Below are 17,761 nucleotides of genomic sequence, written 5' to 3'. Positions count from 1 at the left end.
GCGACTTTGCCTTCCTCGTTCTGGCATTTAAACAAAGACTTTTATTTATCTATCCCTCCTGGTTTGAACCCCTACGTATCTAGCCCACATGATGCATAGGCCAGTTTCCTCATATGCGTAAACTAGATCATTAAGGGCTACTTTAATATAACTATTGCAGGCTGCCATAAAGAGCCACCCCTCTCCTCTCCTTACTGCTCCTCATTTTGCGCTGAAATGGCTTTTACAGTTCTGTTTCATCTCATCCCTGATTCTGTACCGTCATCATGGGTGACTCTCTACTGCTTTTTGGCTTCGCGAGCAGCCTTCTTGAGCGCACGCTTGCGGATGTCAACGTGCATTTTCAGGTTGTACCAGATGGCTAAGCTGTGGGCGGCGCCGATGGTGCTCTCAACAACCCACAGCATCAGTGCGTGCGTCCACCAGGGCGTGTAGGTGTAGGCAAAGTTCTGGTAGCTTCCGGAGCCGATTTTGCTCAGCGTCGCGCGCACAAAGTCCTGGGGCTTAGGGATCATGGCGCTCGAGCGGCGGACCTTGCTCATGGCCGTCGTGATGAGGTAGCTGAGGACGAGCTCGACATCGACACCCTGGGGCTTGAGCTCGGCGGCAAGGGAGCTGCTCCAGTGCTGGAGGAAGGCCTTGCTACCCGAGTAGGTGGCCAGGTACGGCGTGGGCATCCAGCCGGCGAAGGAGCCCATGGTGAGGATGAGACCGCGCTTGCGCTGCTGCATGATGGGCGCGACGACCTGCGTGGTCTTCAGCGTGCCAAGGCAGTTGATGGAGATAATGCTCTGGAGCTCGCTACGCGCCGTCTCGAGGAACGGCACCGGTATGCTGTGGCTCTGGCCCACGTTGTTGATGAGGATGCCGACGTCGAGGCCGTTGACGAGCTGGGCCAGCCTGTCGTAGTCGGCGTCGTCGTCGCGCGAGAAGTCCATCGCCAACACCTTGACCTGGATCTTGCCCGAGAACTTAGCCTCGAGCTCGTGGGCGAGGGTCTCGAGCTTCGACTGGGTTCGGGAAACGAGGACGAGGTTGAAACCCTTGCTGGCGAGCTGGTAGGCGAACTCCTTGCCGAGGCCGTCGGATGCACCGGTTACAACGGCCCAGGTGCCAGGCTTGCCATACTTGCGAAGCTGTTGCGGCGGACACCGTCAGTCCAGTTCTCATATAGGTAGGGAGGGGATGCGGGGATGCTTACGCTAGTTCCACTGAGCAAAAAGACTCCAAGAAGGAATTTCACGTAGCTCAACGCCTTGGAGGTAAGGAAAAGAGCACCAATACCAGCCAGCAGAAGCTGAACAGGCTGGGGCACGTAGGCCAGGTTATCTGTCAATCCTGCCATCGTATACTATCGTCACAATGTTTGGTCGATTAGTCGAGGTAGAGTGGTGGAGAAGGAAGGACGATAGTAATAACGCCAATGCTGCGTCTCGTCCGTGGGATTTGAAGCACAGCCAGGCAAAATGTTGAGATGCGCAAAGGGTTGGAAAATGCATGCCCAGAATCAATTACACCAGCCACACCTCGGCACCTTGCTCAATTGTTGAATTGAGTCCCTTGAGGATGCGAGGGGTATAGCTGTAACCAATGAGCGGGGAAAATTGCTCCTTCAGCCACAGACGGATATTATCAGCCACAATGAGCTGCTGTTCGTATTCGGATCCATCGTAGTCCACCCATACATAGGCAATCAAAGGTTATGTAGGTAATCATCGATCTTGATTTGTTCAACCGGCCTACTTCCTACCATGTTTATGTTTGCGTCGAGATCTTCCTCCTGAAATCTCACGCCAATCGACTCGAATTGAGTTTCGCAGACCACCCCAAGTATCAATTACAATGGTGTCCATCACAGACCTGCTGCCCGAAGCAAAGGGCATTCTGCCCTACTACATGCTCCTTGTAAGCATCCCAAGCAGGACGAGTTTGCATGGTTTCTGAGGTTACGATACTGACGAGGAGACGGCCTCCAGCTCTCTCTGATCTCCATCGGCAACTCGGCCCAGAACCTCATGACGCTACACTACTCGCGCCGCCTCTATGACGGCAAATACGTCCGTAACCCCAAGCTACCCGCCCGGTCCGACAAGTTCAACCCGGAGGACTCGGTGAACAAGTTCGTCCCTGCCCCCGCCGGCGCGACCGACGTCGTCGACCAGGCGACGCCCCTTGCCGCCCGCTGCTTCGGCACCTGGACCTTCATCACGAGCATCGTTCGTCTCTACGCCGCCTACCACCTGCGCCACGCCCACATGTACGACCTGGCCATCTGGACCTACGTTGTTGCACTAGGTCACTTTGCCAGCGAGTTATTCGTTTTCAAGAGCATGTCCTTCGGCCTACCGCAGTTCTTCCCCTTCGCCTTTGCCAGTACGGCTTTGATCTGGATGCCGTTGGTCCGCGACTTCTACATCGAGAGCGCATAAGTCATGTTCAAGGGAAGGCCAAAGGGTCGGTCAATATGGCAGGGTCGGGGCATTGTGTGCTCTACGCAGGCTACGACATTGGTGTATCCGCTTATGACACAGTCATGAACGAGTGCGATGGCCACGTCGATGCTATATCACAGTTGTGTGTACATGATCATGAAAACGTCTAAACCCCAGCAACATTAATAGAGAAGGTGATAATCAAATATTGCGACCGGGGCTTTTGTATTTTTCTGTCATTTACTGGATTGTCTTGCGGTACAATTCGCCGCCGGTACCCCTGAGGCGGGCAGCCGCCTGTTCGGGGGTAATGTCGCGCTGGGGCTCGGCCATCAGCTCGTAACCAACAAGGAACTTGCGCACGGTAGCAGAGCGGAGCAGAGGCGGATAGAAGTGCATGTGGAGGTAGCTGTTTTCAGCCTCCTCTTCGGTAGCATCGAGGGGTGCTTGGTGAATACCAGAGCCTGTCAAAAACATTAGCCGTCAGATGCCGTGACACGACAATAGGGCGTGCTTACTGTAGGGGAAGTGCGTCTCGAACAGATTGTCGTATCTCCTCGCGACTTCCTGAATGGCCTCGGCAAACTGCAATCGCTCCTCGGCGGACAGGTCCACGAGGGCGCGGACGTGCCTCTTGGGCAGAACCAAAACCTCAAACGGCCACACACCCCACCAGGGGACGACCACCAGGAAGTGCTCGTTCTCGAACACAGTGCGCTCCTTCTTTTCCAGCTCGACCTTGACGTAGTCGGCCAGCAAGTGCCGTCCGGCATGCTGGTGGCGGTACTTGGCCATTTGCGCCAGCTCCGTGCCAGGCTCCTCGGGCATCGTTGACGTCGTCCAGACCTGGCAGTGCGGGTGCGGATTTGAGCAACCCATGGCGGCGCCTTTGTTTTCGAAAATCTGCATGTACCGCAGGCTTTGCTTGGGGGGCGGCACGCTGCTCTCGGGGGTCGCGGCGGGCAGGTCGAGCGCAGCGGCAACCTCGGAGAGCGGGTTCGAGGGGGAGAGGTGGGAGGCGTAGATGTGCGTCCATACGTCGATGACGGGGGCGATCTCTTGGGTCGTCATGTCGGCGAGGGTGACGTGATGCTTCTCGGAGAAGGTGAGGACATAGCATTTGCCCGTGGCCGCTTCGGCGCGCAGCAGCGACGACGCGAGGTCTGGTGAACTGTCAGATCTGCGCGGAGCAACCGGGAATTGCAACATGGACCTACCATTGCTTTCAATCTCCGGCTTGTACTCGGCCTGCTCCTCCTTTACGGCACTGTAGTCGTTGACGAAAACAAAAGTGTTCTTGTAGTCCGGGTTCGAATCACCGGCCGCTCTGGGGTTTCGAGGGCAGAGGTAGCACTTGGGGAAATCAGCAACGTAATCCTTGACTCTCGGTAACATGAGCGGCTTGCCTTGGGGTCGTATTCGGGAAGCTTCGTGGTGGACGGCCCCTCTTGCTGACCTCTGTACATCTTAGCACATTGTCGCATCACGGGTTCAGGCGGCGCATTCTTACTGCCAGGGGCGCTTGGTCCGGTGGGGAGAGACCAGCAGCCAGGTGTCCTTCAACGGGTTGTACCGTCTGTGGGAGATGTCGTCGAGGATATTCTCGGGCATTGCGACAGAAAGGTGATAGGTGATGGGTGATGGGTGATGTACAGTACGAAGAGATGGGTGGTGTGTCGGTGATGGCGGGGTAGCGTCTGTGAAAAGAGAAAGGGCCGTCAAGCAGGTAACAATACGTGACAGCTTACGAACTGGAGCAGATATCCATCAAGGACGGGCGAGATATTATTTTAAACAGTCACGGTGTCGGTTTCTTTGACGAAGCTAACTAAGAATGGATGGGACTCCAGCCCTCGGCCGCGAGCTGCCGAGTGACAGGAGAATCGATGAAGCTGCCACAAAACAGCTCATCCAAGTAAAAGTCCAGATCCCTGCTTCGAGGGTTTCGCGCCAGTGCCTGTCGGGCTTGTTGGAGAGGTTGGAGAGAAGGATGGATGGAGGGACAGGTGAAGAATTGCCCCCCGAACCCCACCATCGAAAAGCGCGCCATTGTCGAGCGGGCGGCTTTATGCGCTGTAAGATGAGGAGCGGGCGGGAAACTGTCGGAAAAGCTTGAACCTCGGGGGAAGAACGTCATTGTGGAACGGCGGATCGGGTGAGAAAGGTCTGGTGCTGGGAGGAGCCGGAGGACTCATGCGTCAAAGGATAGATTCCTCAACATTCTCGAGGCAAAGGGCGACTTCGGTTCTGCAGCGCGCAATGTCGGTCGGACGTTGCACCATGATTCGATAGCAGATGCCTCCCGCGCAACCTGGTCGCTTGCCAGAGCGATGGCGTTCGCATGGAAAGAAACAGACGGATTGTAGCAGCGGGGATAGCGGAGCCGGAGGGATTGAATTCGTGGGCGCAAAGGCGGAGGCGGAGGAAATCTTGATTGATTATGTAACGGAAAGCTCCGTGAAATCTGTGGCTCATCGTCTTGTAAGCCACAACTATGGCTGACACGCATGGTCCAAGCGTCGGCTAGACTCCGGGACAACCTTCACTCCAGGTTCTGTCCTCGATCCCCATCAGGACGGCATTCGATTGGAGCCTGGCCGCGTCTTTGTGTATCCCGACGGTTGACCTTGGACAACACGCCTGCGCCTTACCATCCGAAACCCATCGACATCATCGACGAAGCTCATTTCCGCATCGAATAGTACCCATTTTCTACACCAAAACATCGATTGCTCGCCGATATCTCCCGTCCGCCATACATGCCGTCTCTCGCATCGCGATAATTCGGCCGTCGTCGGATCAGCCTGACCAGGGGCCGGCCTCCACGTCCCCACCGCAGCCCTGGACGAAATGGGAGTCATAAGAAAGAAGACCGTCACACGGGGTGGCGAGGGCGGTGTCAAATATCATTGCGACATCTGTTCTGTAGACATCACTTCAACAGTAAGTCGGTCTCATGCTGGGTTCGATGCTCCCGTCCGGGTTGCGCCCCGTTGCCGACTCCTGGCGCAACACCGTCCGGAGTAATCGACCAATGCATGCATGCTTGCGCACTGCGCGCTAACGACCACCTTCTCTTGTATTTAGGTACGCATCAGATGTGCACACTCTTCTTGCAACGAATACGACCTATGCGTCCAATGCTTCTCTCAAGGGAAGTCTAGCTCGAACCACAAGCCCGAATCACATCCATACCGAGTCATCGAACAGAACTCGTTCCCCATCTTCGACCGCGACTGGGGTGCCGACGAAGAACTATTACTGCTTGAGGGCGCGGAGATATACGGCCTGGGATCATGGGCCGACATCGCCGACCACATTGGCGGCTTTCGCCACAAAGATGAAGTGCGGGACCACTATCTCAAAGTCTACGTCGACTCACCACGATTCCCGCTGCCGAAACGATGTAGTCCTAACGACATGGATCTTGCGAACGAGATCTCTAGGGAAGATTTCCAGGCCAAGAAGAAGCGCAGGATAGAGGAGCGGAAAGAAGCCGCTAAGAACGCACCCACATTACAGCCCAAGACGAAGCCGACTGCTTCGGTACCGTCCTGCCACGAAATCCAGGGCTACATGCCTGGGCGCTTGGAGTTCGAGACCGAATACGCCAACGAGGCCGAAGAAGCAGTGCAGCTCATGCAGTTCGACCCAGGTGATGGCCTGAATCCCCGGACGGGGGAGCTGGAGCCGGAAATGGAGCTGAAGCTTACGGTCATGGACATTTACAACTGCCGTTTGACGCAGCGTGTGGACAGGAAAAAGGTCGTCTTCGAACACAATCTGTTGGAGTACCGTGAAAATACAAAGGTGGAAAAGAAGAGGAGCAAGGAAGAGAGGGACCTCCTTAACAAGGCGAAGCCTTTTGCCCGGATGATGAACCACGACGACTTTGAGAGTCTGTGCCAGGGCCTGATCGATGAGCTCAATCTGCGGCAGGCCATCCAGCAGCTTCAGGAATGGCGCAGCGTGCGCATAGGTGACCTGCGCAGTGGCGAGAAATACGAAACGGAGAAGGCGCAGCGAGCGCAAAAAGCGATACCCATGGGATCTATGGATAGGGACCGATTGGCTTCGGCACAGCGGTCTAAGGCAGCCGCTGTGCCGGATCCCCCGAGCGGCGCCGCCTTGCTTGTTGCACCTGAGCTGCCCATTCGGTCGGCGCCCGCTCCTGACGGCACCAACGGCACTATTCCGCCAAAGGAATCCAACGGAGACAGCAACCCTCAGGCCAACGGCGCTCTCAACGGGGCCTCTACTAATGGCACGGTCGTCGTTGCTAACGGCGTGGCTCCCTCTGGCCCTGTTACACGGCAGAAGTACATGGCCGCGGCCCTGCCCGGTGTCACGCCTCTCCAGCTCACACAGGATGGCGCACCAGACTTACATCTCCTCACGCCGGAGGAAGCCAAGCTCTGTGAAGTGGTGCGGTTGCAGCCGAAGCCGTACCTTATGATCAAAGAACAGATTCTCAAAGAGGCTCTCAAGACCAACGGCACCCTTAAGAAGAAGCAGGCTAAGGAGATCTGCAGACTTGACTCACAGAAAGGCGGGCGCATCTTCGACTTTTTTATCAACGCCGGATGGGTCGGCCGAGCGTAAACACAGCGGCAACCGTAGCTCGCCCGCGAGTTGGCAAGCTTTTGGGACTTCAGATCTGCGCCGAGAGGGCTTATCTTGGGCGTTGCGTCAGAAGGGGCGATGTGTTGCTGCCGGGGGTTTTTTTTTTTTGGAGTAGGGCGTTGAACATCTATTGGGGAGCTTGCTTAATTATCGTGTATGATGATACCAATCCATGGGCGTGGGGACTGATGCTCGGTGTTTTCTCATTCACGCTCTCCAGCACGTTTGTGTATGGGAATTCCCGAACCCAGGTGTAAGGGAACCGTCGTATCTGCCAACATTGCTTGCATCCAAGTATAGCGAATGACATGACCTCTTTGACACAAATGCGTGTAGGCAAACGCCCGTCCAGGTACTTTCATCTTCCCGTCGCTGATTCTGAGTGTTGTGACAGAAGCTTATGCCTCCATCAGCAGAAGTTATCTGCATCCCAAGGCTTGGTTTAAAATCGTACTGCCCATAGCGGACTGTACAGGGGCTATTGTATCTGCGCCTACAGCTACTTCATCTATCAGCAAGCAGCAGAAACCCATCCCAGGTCGCACTGATCGCCCCGTGTTTGTTCATGCATGTCCGGAGCAACATGCTGTCACGGTTCGAGCCGGCACTCCGCCCTTCCCATCCCGGTTCCTGCATCATGCAACATGCCATCTTCGCCAGGAAGACCATGCCTGAGCGACCACATTCGTACACCCTTATGTTGACGCTACGTCTACGCAGACTCTCATGAGAAAGTACTTCATGAAAAACCTAGATGGGTATATTATATATATATATATACATGCGCCCCATGAGTATGCTACGGTTGACAATGAGCCCTCAAGACATCGTGAGGCCGTCATATGAGCAACCGATCATATCCCTTGTTCCAACACTTGGCTTATCCTCATGTACATCTTGTGGTCCCAATCCCATTGTCATCGGTCACAGCTATCCCAAAGCTTAGAGCATTGCGGCACCGACGAAGCCAGCGGCGGCGGCGGCAGCGGCTAGGAACAATCCCGTCTCGCGGGGAGCGGCGGCAGCGGGGGAGGCAGTCGTCGACGCAGCGTCGCCCGAGGCAGTGGCACCGGTGGCGTCGCCGGTGGTTGTGACGGTAACCTCGCCGGTAACAGTCGCCGTCGCCGTCGCCGTGGTCGCGGCGGTGCCGTTGGCGGTGATGGGCGCCAGCGCGGTCGAGCAGATGACGTTGCCGTACTCGTCGAGCAGGGAGGAGATCTGCGGCACGTCGCTGCACGCGGACCAGAGCGAGCGGATCTCGGTGATGTGGGCGTCCTGCCAGGACTGCAGGGCGGACGAGTACGAGGTGACGAGCTGGCCGGCGGAGCCCGTGACAGAAGGGAATTGGCACGGGTCGGTGATCTGGGGGATCTGGATGTCGGTGGCAGTGGCAAGGGCCGTGGGCAACTCGGGGAAGTCGGCGGTCAGGGTAGCGTGCTCGGCGACGACGGAGAAGCAGGCCGCCTCGTCACGGGCCTCGAGGGCGTCGGCACCGCGGCGGAAGTTTTGCGGGAATGTCCCGGAGAGGTCCCGGATGGCGACGGCGCCGGTGGCAGCGGCAGCGACGATGAGGAGCTTGGACTGCATCTTGGAGCTGGCTTGAGTTGTCAGACAGCGGGGTTATTAAACTGAGAGACCGGTGAAAGTCTTGTCTAAAAGAAGAGCGATTGTAAGGTGTGAGAGATGCTTGCGGCCTCCGGGCGGAAGAGAAGAGAGATCGAAACGACAGTGGACAGAGAAGCATCCCTTTTAATCATACACGCCTTGCCCTGTCAATATTGATACATGACAGCCATACAACCCACCCCCCCCCCCCCCCCCTTGCTCCATGTAAATTGCCCGGCTGGTGTGCGTGCCCCAGACGTTCAGCCTACGGATAGGTAGCCGCCGAGACGATGGAGGCGGCAACCTCAAAACTCTTTTGGGGCGTCCCGGCCACCCTGATGCAGACGAGGGAGAGGACGCAGCTGAGAGTTGGTTCTGGTTCCGGTCGCTGCCTGCTTAAGAAATGATGTCATGATCGGCCATCCTCGCCGTGGCATATTGGGTCGTGGGATTCCAATCCCGACGCTGGGCGCTGCGTGCTTACTCGACCGGGCGAGGTGCTTTCGGGGAGGTAGGGGGTAAAGGCGAATCAGGCGAAAGGGGAAGTGAGTTAGTTCATGCTCATGGCAACTCGGCACGCAGGAGGCGCAGCTAGTCCTGTGGGCTGTACTCGTTCATAAGGCAGATATAATGGTAGTCGAAGATGTTGGTGAATTACGGGTTCTTGCAGCTAGCTCCTACAGGGTTCCTAGCTGCTGCGTTTGCTATTGGAGGGTGACGTCTCAAGAACTTTCAGCCGGTCCAAGGGTTTGTTGCAATGGACGATAGAAAAAGCACTGCTTCTTCCCCTGTCTAACCTGTCGTCGCTCGTGAGCAAGAAGCGGTCCGGGCGACTTGGAGCTGGCATCGTTTCTTCGCGTTTCTCGTGCTTTACAGGGATCAGCTTCAAAGTACCTACCCCCCCTTGCTTCCGAAGCTTCACGTCCCGCCTCTGATGGGATGATGGGATTTCATGGAGGTTCCATGTAGAATGGTCCGACCTCGCACCGTCATCTCGAGCCAATGGGACTGTCGCGAACCTTCCGAGGTTTAAGATTACGCGGCCCGCTCTTGGTTTTCGATAATGGGGACGCGAAATGCGTCGAGGCGATGTGATTTGTTGGGGGAGGAAGCATGGTGCGGATTGTTTTCAAAGACCCTCTTGAGAGGATTCTACATTCTCTGGGGACACTGGGACCTCTGATGGTTCCACAACCTGATTCAGACCTCCATGATAGGGTTAAGTACTCTCTGTATGGCAGGCAGGCAGACAACACATTGGCGACGGCTTCGTCATGTGGGCGAAACAGCATTGGCACAACCCACAGCAACACGCCCAAGCATTGACCACCCGAGAAACTTATTAGCCTAGCCCCCCAAAAACTCTGGGTCGACATCAGTGCAGCCTGGGCACACCGCAGCCAGGAGGGATATGCTTGTCGTCCGACTCTTTGTGAAGGACCAGAATGTGGGCTTGACCATCATCCATACCGTTCCGGTTGCGTTGTGGATTTTGGGATGTGAATTGAACGCCGCAAGCAGTGAGAAGCTGCTGACTGATACTCAGCAACTCGTGATATCTTGCACGCCATTACACACGTTCGACGTTCCCGATTATAAAGGACCTGGCTGGTATACCCAGTGAGAGAATGACTCGGTCTGGAAAGATTCCCCCCGCTACGGGGAAGGAATGTTTGTTGGGGTTTTCAGCGGAACCTCAGCCACCGCCTCGTTGTGTCGCGTCGACGCGTTGCTAGTGCTGACGGTGGCATGTGGTTCTTTTACTCGGGCCGCGCCAACCAAAATCGCCAGTCGCTGAACATGACTCTCGCAACAGTTGTCTGATGCTATTCGAGGCTGCTGTCTCCTCATATGTTGAGTCCGGGGAGGAAGAAGTCTAAGGCTGACCTTGATGCTTGGTGGATAATGGATTTGCGCCGGGCGACCGCCAGTGCTACCCAGTTTGAGGCTGAGCCGAATCGTCTAAGAATGATGGAACATACACAGATTGGGGTCCGGGGATGTTGATGTTCATCCCCCCCGGCGAAACTTTGAACATAAGCCATCCAGTGTCAGCAGGGGAGACACAACCTTCACCTGGGTTAGAAACCGCCATTCTCCGTCGACGTTTTGCATTTTTTCGTTGAACAACGAAATAAGGAGCCCGTTACTTAGTACCATCCCCAAGGCCTATGCCACGTGTCAGGCCCTTAAGTTCATTATTCGACAGTCAGTCTCTTAGGGGGGGGCTGACGTGCATCGAGACATGGATCCCTTTTCTCGACTGGACCACAGAACCGAACTCACTGGCCCATCGACGGCGGCGCCATATTGGGTGATTTCAGATACATGTCGTTTCAGACTACTATGTCCAAACTGACCCGAGGACATGGTACTTAAAACGGCTTATCGTGGCAGAAGACTGTGGCCTGGCCTGCTTGCACAAACAAGTGCGCCATGCATTTCGTTCTGCCGTCTTTCTCAGCTACATGCTTGTCTGGGGCTTAGACTTGATAGCCCCATGGTCGACGGCCTTCTAGCACCAACGGGCGTCTCAATGATCCAGCTTTCTCGAGTTTGCCCTCCAGAACTCAATGGCCTCTCTCCTGATGTCATCCTTCTCGATCCGCGTTTCATTCGCGCTGACCCTCACCTGCCAGCCTAGACCATCAGAGCCTGCGCCATTGTACCGAATCCAGTCAACGGCACTGGGCGCCTTGAAGGGGTTTGGGTCGCCACCGACGACAAAGCTCGCGTAGTATCTCGCGAGTACCGTCCCTGCCTCAGGGTATTGCGTATCCGGCTCGGCCCAGGCGTAAGGGACGTCAGAGCTATGTGAGAACCCAAGGTAAGGGGTGATGCTGTTGTTGGTGTTCCAGTGCATCTTCCACACTGGAACCCCCTCCGCCGCAAGGCGGAAGGCAATGTCTTGCGCAACGCCGGTGTAAGTGGTGTCGGCATACGCGTCTGACAGCCGCGTGAACTGGGCAGACTGCCCTCTTGCGTCAACATACGGGGACCCGGGATTTGTTTGAGGATCGGGGTACAGGCGGTCAAATGTCTCCCTGTCGGTTTGGTCAAGGTTTGGATACAGGTTGGAAAGCCAGCCCCAGGCCTCGTCGTCCGTGGTCAGGTTTGTGGGCGCGTACATGCTACCCTCATCGGTGATGAAAGATACCAGAGCAGGCACGCGGTTCCACGACCCCAATTCCCAGGTTTCGGAGGGAAGACGGGGAATGATGGTAGCGTCTGTGCAAGTTTGACTGTTAGTGATGGCAAGAACTACTAGCCAAGGACAGATAGGGCACTCACTGGAAACAGCCTGGAAAGGATGAGTGCCATTGTACCGGTATTCGGCCAAGAGGTCCCTCGCTGTTCTCTCGATGAGGCCGACGTCAACCGCTCTCAGACATGCCAGCTGTGCCTCGGTGGTCTCGTTGACATGGCAGCCAACCCGCCCCAGGAATTGCTCAAACTGCTTAACGGTGACCGGGTCCGAAGCTTCGGGGAACGAGCGGCCAGTGGGCCCGCCTGACTGAAAGATGGCTTGATGGAAGAGCTCCTCTCCAGGAGCAAAGGGGTTCTGGTAGTGGAAGCCAACGGAATGTGCACCAGCTGATTTACCTCCTAGGGTGACACGTTCCGGGTCGCCTCCGAATGACGAGATGTATCGGCGAACGAAATGGAGCAGTTGACGCTGATCCTGGAGACCGAGGTTGGTGATGCCGAGTTCCGAGAACGCGGGAGAGGCCAGGAAACCAAGGGCGGCCAACTGAGAAGATGACATTAGCCTTGGTTAGAGCAGCGAGCGGACGGCAATGTGCTTACTCTATAGTTGAAGGTCACAACAATGAGAGGCTCAGGAGACGATGCGACGAATGAGGCCCCGTCAAAGATAATGCCCGCGCCGTTGCGATACAGGCCCTGGCAGGCGTGTTAGTGTCACAGTTGTCAAACGCTCTTTGTACAATTACAGAATTGGAATAAACCGACTCCATGGATCCAGATCAAAACGGGTAGCTTATCTTCCGGACCAAAACCGGAAGGCCTGTAAACGTTGAGATTGAGGCAGTCCTCGCCATATTCCAGTTCAGTCTTGATGTAAGAGACCAAGTTTGAATTTCCTGGCTCTTGGATGCAAACCTTGCCGTACGACTTGGCGTCTCTTGTACCGTTGAATGCAGAGGGCCACCCCACCGGAGCCAAACGGAGATCACCAATGGGTTGCTCTGCAAAGTCGATGCCATACCAAACGTCGACGGGGGCTGCGAGAGGATAGCCGGACGTAGTTGTGTTCAAAGTTGTTCCGATGAAAGAGCCGTATGAGGGCAAATGAGCGGTCAATGAGCTGTTGAAAGAAAGAGGTACTGCTTGACCAGCGGATGAGAGCAGAATGGCTCCGAGGAAGCTAGCCTTCAGCCGACCGCCCTCGAAACTGGAGGCTGATAACATTTTGGTCAGCTTGATTGACCCGAGGAGAGCCAAGTTGTTGCAGGAAAAAGCTCGATTGAAGATGTTCAGCTTTGCAGAACACCCCTCACCTCCATTTCAAGCCGTTTATAAGGGGTTACATTCAATAGCACGCAGAGCCGATCTTGTTCCGGTGGCCTACCCCTCCAGCTCTCATCATCCTTGTCGGTGCCATGTACTCACGACGCCAAGGGCCCCGCTCGAAGTAGAAGGCGCAAAAACTTGCCAAATGACGAGATGAAGTCCTAAAGATAGGAGATCTTGGAATGGAATTGTGGAGAGCAATAAGAAAAACTATGTATTGGGTTAGAGATCTGAGCAGTCATCTTCTACTCTTGTAGCTTGCCAAATATTTGGCCAGCAGCTAAGGAACTACGTGGCCAAGACTGGTTGTTGCAACTGTTATCCAAAGTGAATAACCAGGAGAAGTTTCCAAAAGAAACACAACAAAATGATGCAGTAATCCAATGTGTGCTGTCTTCCTCCTTCCACTAGCCAGTTGTCTATAATCTACTTGTTAATAACATAGCGCGGTAGATTCCCGACATCGGATTGGGGAGGTGTGGAACATTGAGTATTGCTGGGAGGGTATTGCTGTAAACCCCACTCACGCGACTCATTATGGCGGCAGTCGGCTCAACTCCGACAACGGAAACCCAACTCTTTAGGCTCCGGATACCTTGCATCTTCTTTGTATTGCCAAGGCAATAGGTGGTTATTTCAGCTTAAAATGCATGTAAGGGTGGGCGGCTTGGCGGATAAATAGCAAGAATTCGACCATGGCGATCCCAACGCGAGCCCGGCCAGCCGGGGATGTGTATCTCAGGAGAAATTGCTACAGAGGGCAAGAGGCTTCCTAGAACTATTACAATGAAACGGAATGCTATGCACATATGTTCAAAACGAAATACCCTTCATTGCTAAAGAAAACCATTTAAGAATTCGATTCCCGAGTCAAATAGAATACCAAGCAGTTGAACCTAAGCGGCTATCATTTGCCTATACGCTTTCTTGGCTCTTTCGCTTACTATTCTTTTGCAATCTGCGACTTGACCGTTTCCCAATAACTTATAATTGCAAGCTCTTGTGAATGAGCCGTCCCCCTCTTTCACAACAACATGGAAAGCATTGAGATCAGGCAGGCGGAAGGAAGTTGCTACTTTAGCGTAATGGGGACAGACTCTAGGTGCGAACTAAAGGGAAACCCAATCCCACTGGAAGTCGTTACGTTGATAATCTCAATTCTCCCTGTTTTATCCCATCGGGTGCTGCTTGACCCCATTTTCGCCAAGAGCAGGGTAGAGCCAATAAGGGGTTGTAAATCTATTAAGTTAACCAATAGGGTTAAAATACCTCTGTTGCCTATAGATTCTAAGTGTGCCAGAGGTACCAGCAATCTCTATCAATACATAATGGTACATTACAGTCTAAGCAGCCCTTCCGTGTTTTTTTTCGAGTGAGGTTATTCCCAGAGATCTCGCCTAGGGTCTGGCGGGCTCTTACTGCCCTTAGATTACTACAATAAGAGCAAGGCGAATTAACCTTCCTCGACCCCTTTCTATGTTGTTCCCATGGAATAGAGGTATTCCTTTTATCTATAGTCCGTCTAGGCCGTGACCTCTGCCGCCCTTGTGCTAATAGTCCGAACTGCTGAATAAGCTGGGCTGCAAGCAATTGCCGCCATTGGTGGTGTGATTTCACCTTCTGCCACCTAGGGCTGCCCCAGAGCTGCAGTAGGAAGCTATTCACAACTACCACTTCTAGTAGGAAATTCCAGGCAATTGACTGCCAGCCCCCTCGACGAATAGGGTGGCTGTATTAGTAATAGGACCTCATCTGGTCACTTACATCAACCCCATTCATCTTATGGTTGTATTCATCGATTGCCCTAGGGACTGGAAGGTCCTTGCGGACGTCTGGGCCAAAGACTTGTCGGGCAGCCTTCTTAGCAGCGGAATTCCCAGCTGGGCGACGGCGGCTGCGGATAACTTCCTGGCCGTCCTGGAAGACAGTTGACAGGAAGAGCACAAGGGCATTATCCTTCCAGGTGAACTGGTTGACCTATTTGCTAGTTAGGTAAGTAGGCTGGCTAGACTAGGCAGGGTAGGACAGGGCTAGGCTGGCTGGCTGGCAGCTTACCTCTCCATCTAAAGTAGGGATACAGTGTATTTCGCCCCAGGGGATACCCCGTCCTTTAGTCTCTTTCTCAGCAACTAGGATCTCATCTATCCCACTATCCTTCCGGCAGGTACCAGAAGCTCCAACCTGTTGATTCTGTAGGGTACAAAAGAGACGTATAGAGGCAAAGAGGTTGTCAAGAAAGACGTGGTAGGTTGCAGCTGGAAGTAGGGAGATAAGGGTAGTTACTACCTGCTGCGTTGGTGTCAACAGAGCCAGCTTTCCAGCAGCTGTCCCAGTCGACCGGGCTGCCCACCCAGGCTGAGCTGGGCTAGGCTGGGCGGGCTGGGCCTAGGGGACTAATGCGTATGGGCCCTTTCTATGGACGTGCTACAGCCACCGTACACAGTAGCCAGACTAGGCAAGGATCCAGATCTTATAGCCAGTTGGGATAGGTTTTGTTGGAATTGTTGTCGTCTCAAGAGATCGACCTGTAAATCAGACCATAGCCTCATCAACTGTAAGGTCTAAACCAGGTATATAAAGGGAATCCCCAGTCTCTTGGATGTGGGATGACCACTAGTTAACCTTCCGGTATACATCTGGCATTTGATCTTAGGTCTGACCCCAGCCCCAACCCCAGCCCTAGCTGGGCTGGGCTGGCTGGCTAGGCTGGAATTCAGCAGTGTTAAATATCCGTAGTCGCTAGAGTAGTAGTTAAAAACAGTCCTAGGATATAAACTGCGTAAATAGGTGGATAGGATCCTCCTTTTGCTGCTGGGTCGACCAGTAGGTTAATAATCTAGATTCCCTATGAATTCCTATATATAATAGGATCCCTAGGAAGAGGTAGATCTCTTCTACTAAAGTCTTCCTCCACTTATACACTCTAGACGTTCTGGCCCTAGGGCCCTCCTTAGATAACGGCGCCGCATTCGTCCACTAGGCCCACTGCTCCACAAGGCCCTGCAGAACGTATTGGATGAATAGTTCTAGCGGGCTTGCAGGTAGCTGCCGTACCTCTTGGGCCCGGGCCGGCACGTTGAAGGGCCGGAAGGAGCCCGGAAGACCATGCTCGGCAGCTGGAGGTTCGTGGGGCCAGACTGTTGCTGCGTCACAGCGCTCTAGCGTACAGTCTGTATTACAGGCAGTAGTAAGGTCTTCCGGAAGGACCTCAACTACTATACAGCTGCGTATAGAAGTAATAGAAGCGTCAGAAGCATCAGAATCGCTAGAAGACATCACAGCATTAACCAAAATGGTGGTTTTAGTGGTGAAAGTAGGTCGGAAATCATAGGGGTACATGACGTACTGTCATGTATCCCTTTGAATGCGGAGTAAAAGTGGATAATTAGTGGGTATTTCCGGGCTTGGCGAAAATGGGGTCAAGCAGCACCCGATGGGATACTGCATTTACGTAATATTCCTAAGGCCTTGGCGGACTGGGTATTGGACTGTCAGATATTCAAGTCATCGACATATCAGTGGTAGCCAGATTTCGCGGTTGATAGACTTGTATACAACCAAGCTAGGCTTCAATAGGATTTGAAGCCGTGGATAGCTGTCTAGAAGCTTGCAAGCCTATGATTTCACTCTTTTGAACAACCGTCACAGGTCCAATACCCATCCCTCAATAGTAACGCTACCATTGCCAGATGTCAACACCCCCACTGAGACAACGTTATTCAGCCAGTAGTAGTCCTCGCTCCCCGTCTCGAAGATCTGTCTGAGGTAAATCTTTCCATTCGATTGTTTCGATCCACTCGTCTGGATGTAAATGTTTGCACCATCCGCCGTCCTCAAGTTGTACCGCGTATCGGGATGAAAGACACCCTTCGAGTCCGTGAGCCCCCAGTCGGCACCAAGATCGAGGACCGTGCCTGTCGTTCCCAATTAGAGTCAACCTAAGATGAGACAGAGTATGCAAAGGAACAACTTACCGTTCAGCCGGGGACCGTGGAAACTGCCACCGATGATGGGAATCACTTTGCGGTCGCTGTAGATCCCCGTGCCAATCTCAATTGACGAATTGAGCAGCGCAGTGAGGGTGTAGAGGTAGGTCAGTTTGGGAGCCTGGGGCTCTGGAGTGTCTTGTGCCGCCACGGCACACGCGCCGAGCGCAGTTGTCAAGATCCAGGAAAGATTCATATTGAAGGGATTATTGGAGGATTACAGAGTCCTACGTTTTGATTCGCTTGTGCCTGTTCAATTGAAGAACGGCCTCGCCATTTATCTGTGCTGGGGATTGAGCGCGCCTGTTATTTGCCGGTTTGCTGTCCCGATATTAAGATCGGACCCTTCCCCCTCTACCGATCTGGATGAATTGAGTCAGTACCGTACATGCACGCGGGTCACTTGTTCATGGTCCCCTGTTTGTTTCTTCTTCCAACCCCGCACTCTGTTGGGCATCTTGCAACTACACATGCTTTTCTAACCGAACCGCTCTGCCGCACCGGAGACTCCCCGCCCTCACCCCTCACATGCACGCGCATCTAATTTAACCTTGGTCTAAGAAATTCAGTAGTGCTAGCACC

General features: G+C 54.1%; 7 protein-coding genes across 7 annotated transcripts; 2 read left to right on the top strand and 5 right to left on the bottom strand.

Annotated features, from left to right (window-relative positions):
- Nucleotides 1-22: 22 nt before the first annotated feature.
- CDEST_10970 (Putative short-chain dehydrogenase/reductase SDR, NAD(P)-binding domain superfamily) lies at nt 23-1,410 on the bottom strand. The gene is made up of 2 exons (XM_062927126.1): nt 1,202-1,410; nt 23-1,136 (listed from the first exon to the last, which is right to left on the bottom strand). The coding sequence occupies exons 1-2, from the start codon at nt 1,343-1,345 to the stop codon at nt 279-281; spliced, it is 1,002 nt and encodes a 333-aa protein (XP_062783177.1). The 5' UTR covers nt 1,346-1,410; the 3' UTR covers nt 23-278.
- A 429-nt stretch (nt 1,411-1,839) lies between these two features.
- Nucleotides 1,840-2,432, top strand: CDEST_10969 (uncharacterized protein). The gene is made up of 2 exons (XM_062927125.1): nt 1,840-1,905; nt 1,977-2,432. Exons 1-2 carry the CDS (start codon nt 1,843-1,845, stop codon nt 2,427-2,429), a joined length of 516 nt encoding a protein of 171 aa, XP_062783176.1. The 5' UTR covers nt 1,840-1,842; the 3' UTR covers nt 2,430-2,432.
- Nucleotides 2,433-2,438: 6 nt separating this feature from the next.
- Nucleotides 2,439-4,272, bottom strand: CDEST_10968 (Putative galactose-1-phosphate uridyl transferase, class I, HIT-like superfamily). The gene is made up of 5 exons (XM_062927124.1): nt 3,943-4,272; nt 3,839-3,890; nt 3,650-3,785; nt 2,951-3,595; nt 2,439-2,896 (listed from the first exon to the last, which is right to left on the bottom strand). Exons 1-5 carry the CDS (start codon nt 4,041-4,043, stop codon nt 2,673-2,675), a joined length of 1,158 nt encoding a protein of 385 aa, XP_062783175.1. The 5' UTR covers nt 4,044-4,272; the 3' UTR covers nt 2,439-2,672.
- Nucleotides 4,273-5,046: 774 nt separating this feature from the next.
- Nucleotides 5,047-7,163, top strand: CDEST_10967 (Putative Zinc finger, ZZ-type, SANT/Myb domain, SWIRM domain, Homeobox-like domain superfamily). The gene is made up of 2 exons (XM_062927123.1): nt 5,047-5,375; nt 5,520-7,163. Exons 1-2 carry the CDS (start codon nt 5,283-5,285, stop codon nt 7,032-7,034), a joined length of 1,608 nt encoding a protein of 535 aa, XP_062783174.1. The 5' UTR covers nt 5,047-5,282; the 3' UTR covers nt 7,035-7,163.
- Nucleotides 7,164-7,845: 682 nt separating this feature from the next.
- Nucleotides 7,846-8,744, bottom strand: CDEST_10966 (uncharacterized protein). Its single transcript, XM_062927122.1, has one exon. The coding sequence runs from the start codon at nt 8,640-8,642 to the stop codon at nt 7,998-8,000; it is 645 nt and encodes a 214-aa protein (XP_062783173.1). The 5' UTR covers nt 8,643-8,744; the 3' UTR covers nt 7,846-7,997.
- Nucleotides 8,745-11,070: 2,326 nt separating this feature from the next.
- Nucleotides 11,071-13,146, bottom strand: CDEST_10965 (Putative carboxylesterase, type B, carboxylesterase type B, active, alpha/Beta hydrolase). The gene is made up of 4 exons (XM_062927121.1): nt 12,633-13,146; nt 12,468-12,563; nt 11,952-12,411; nt 11,071-11,888 (listed from the first exon to the last, which is right to left on the bottom strand). The coding sequence occupies exons 1-4, from the start codon at nt 13,089-13,091 to the stop codon at nt 11,194-11,196; spliced, it is 1,710 nt and encodes a 569-aa protein (XP_062783172.1). The 5' UTR covers nt 13,092-13,146; the 3' UTR covers nt 11,071-11,193.
- A 3,491-nt stretch (nt 13,147-16,637) lies between these two features.
- CDEST_10964 (uncharacterized protein) lies at nt 16,638-17,431 on the bottom strand. The gene is made up of 2 exons (XM_062927120.1): nt 17,168-17,431; nt 16,638-17,107 (listed from the first exon to the last, which is right to left on the bottom strand). The coding sequence occupies exons 1-2, from the start codon at nt 17,373-17,375 to the stop codon at nt 16,836-16,838; spliced, it is 480 nt and encodes a 159-aa protein (XP_062783171.1). The 5' UTR covers nt 17,376-17,431; the 3' UTR covers nt 16,638-16,835.
- Nucleotides 17,432-17,761: the final 330 nt, after the last annotated feature.

This window comes from Colletotrichum destructivum, chromosome 7, assembly GCF_034447905.1.
Source record: "Colletotrichum destructivum chromosome 7, complete sequence".
Lineage (NCBI taxonomy): Eukaryota > Fungi > Ascomycota > Sordariomycetes > Glomerellales > Glomerellaceae > Colletotrichum > Colletotrichum destructivum.
This window is presented reverse-complemented; position numbering and strand designations above follow the sequence as displayed.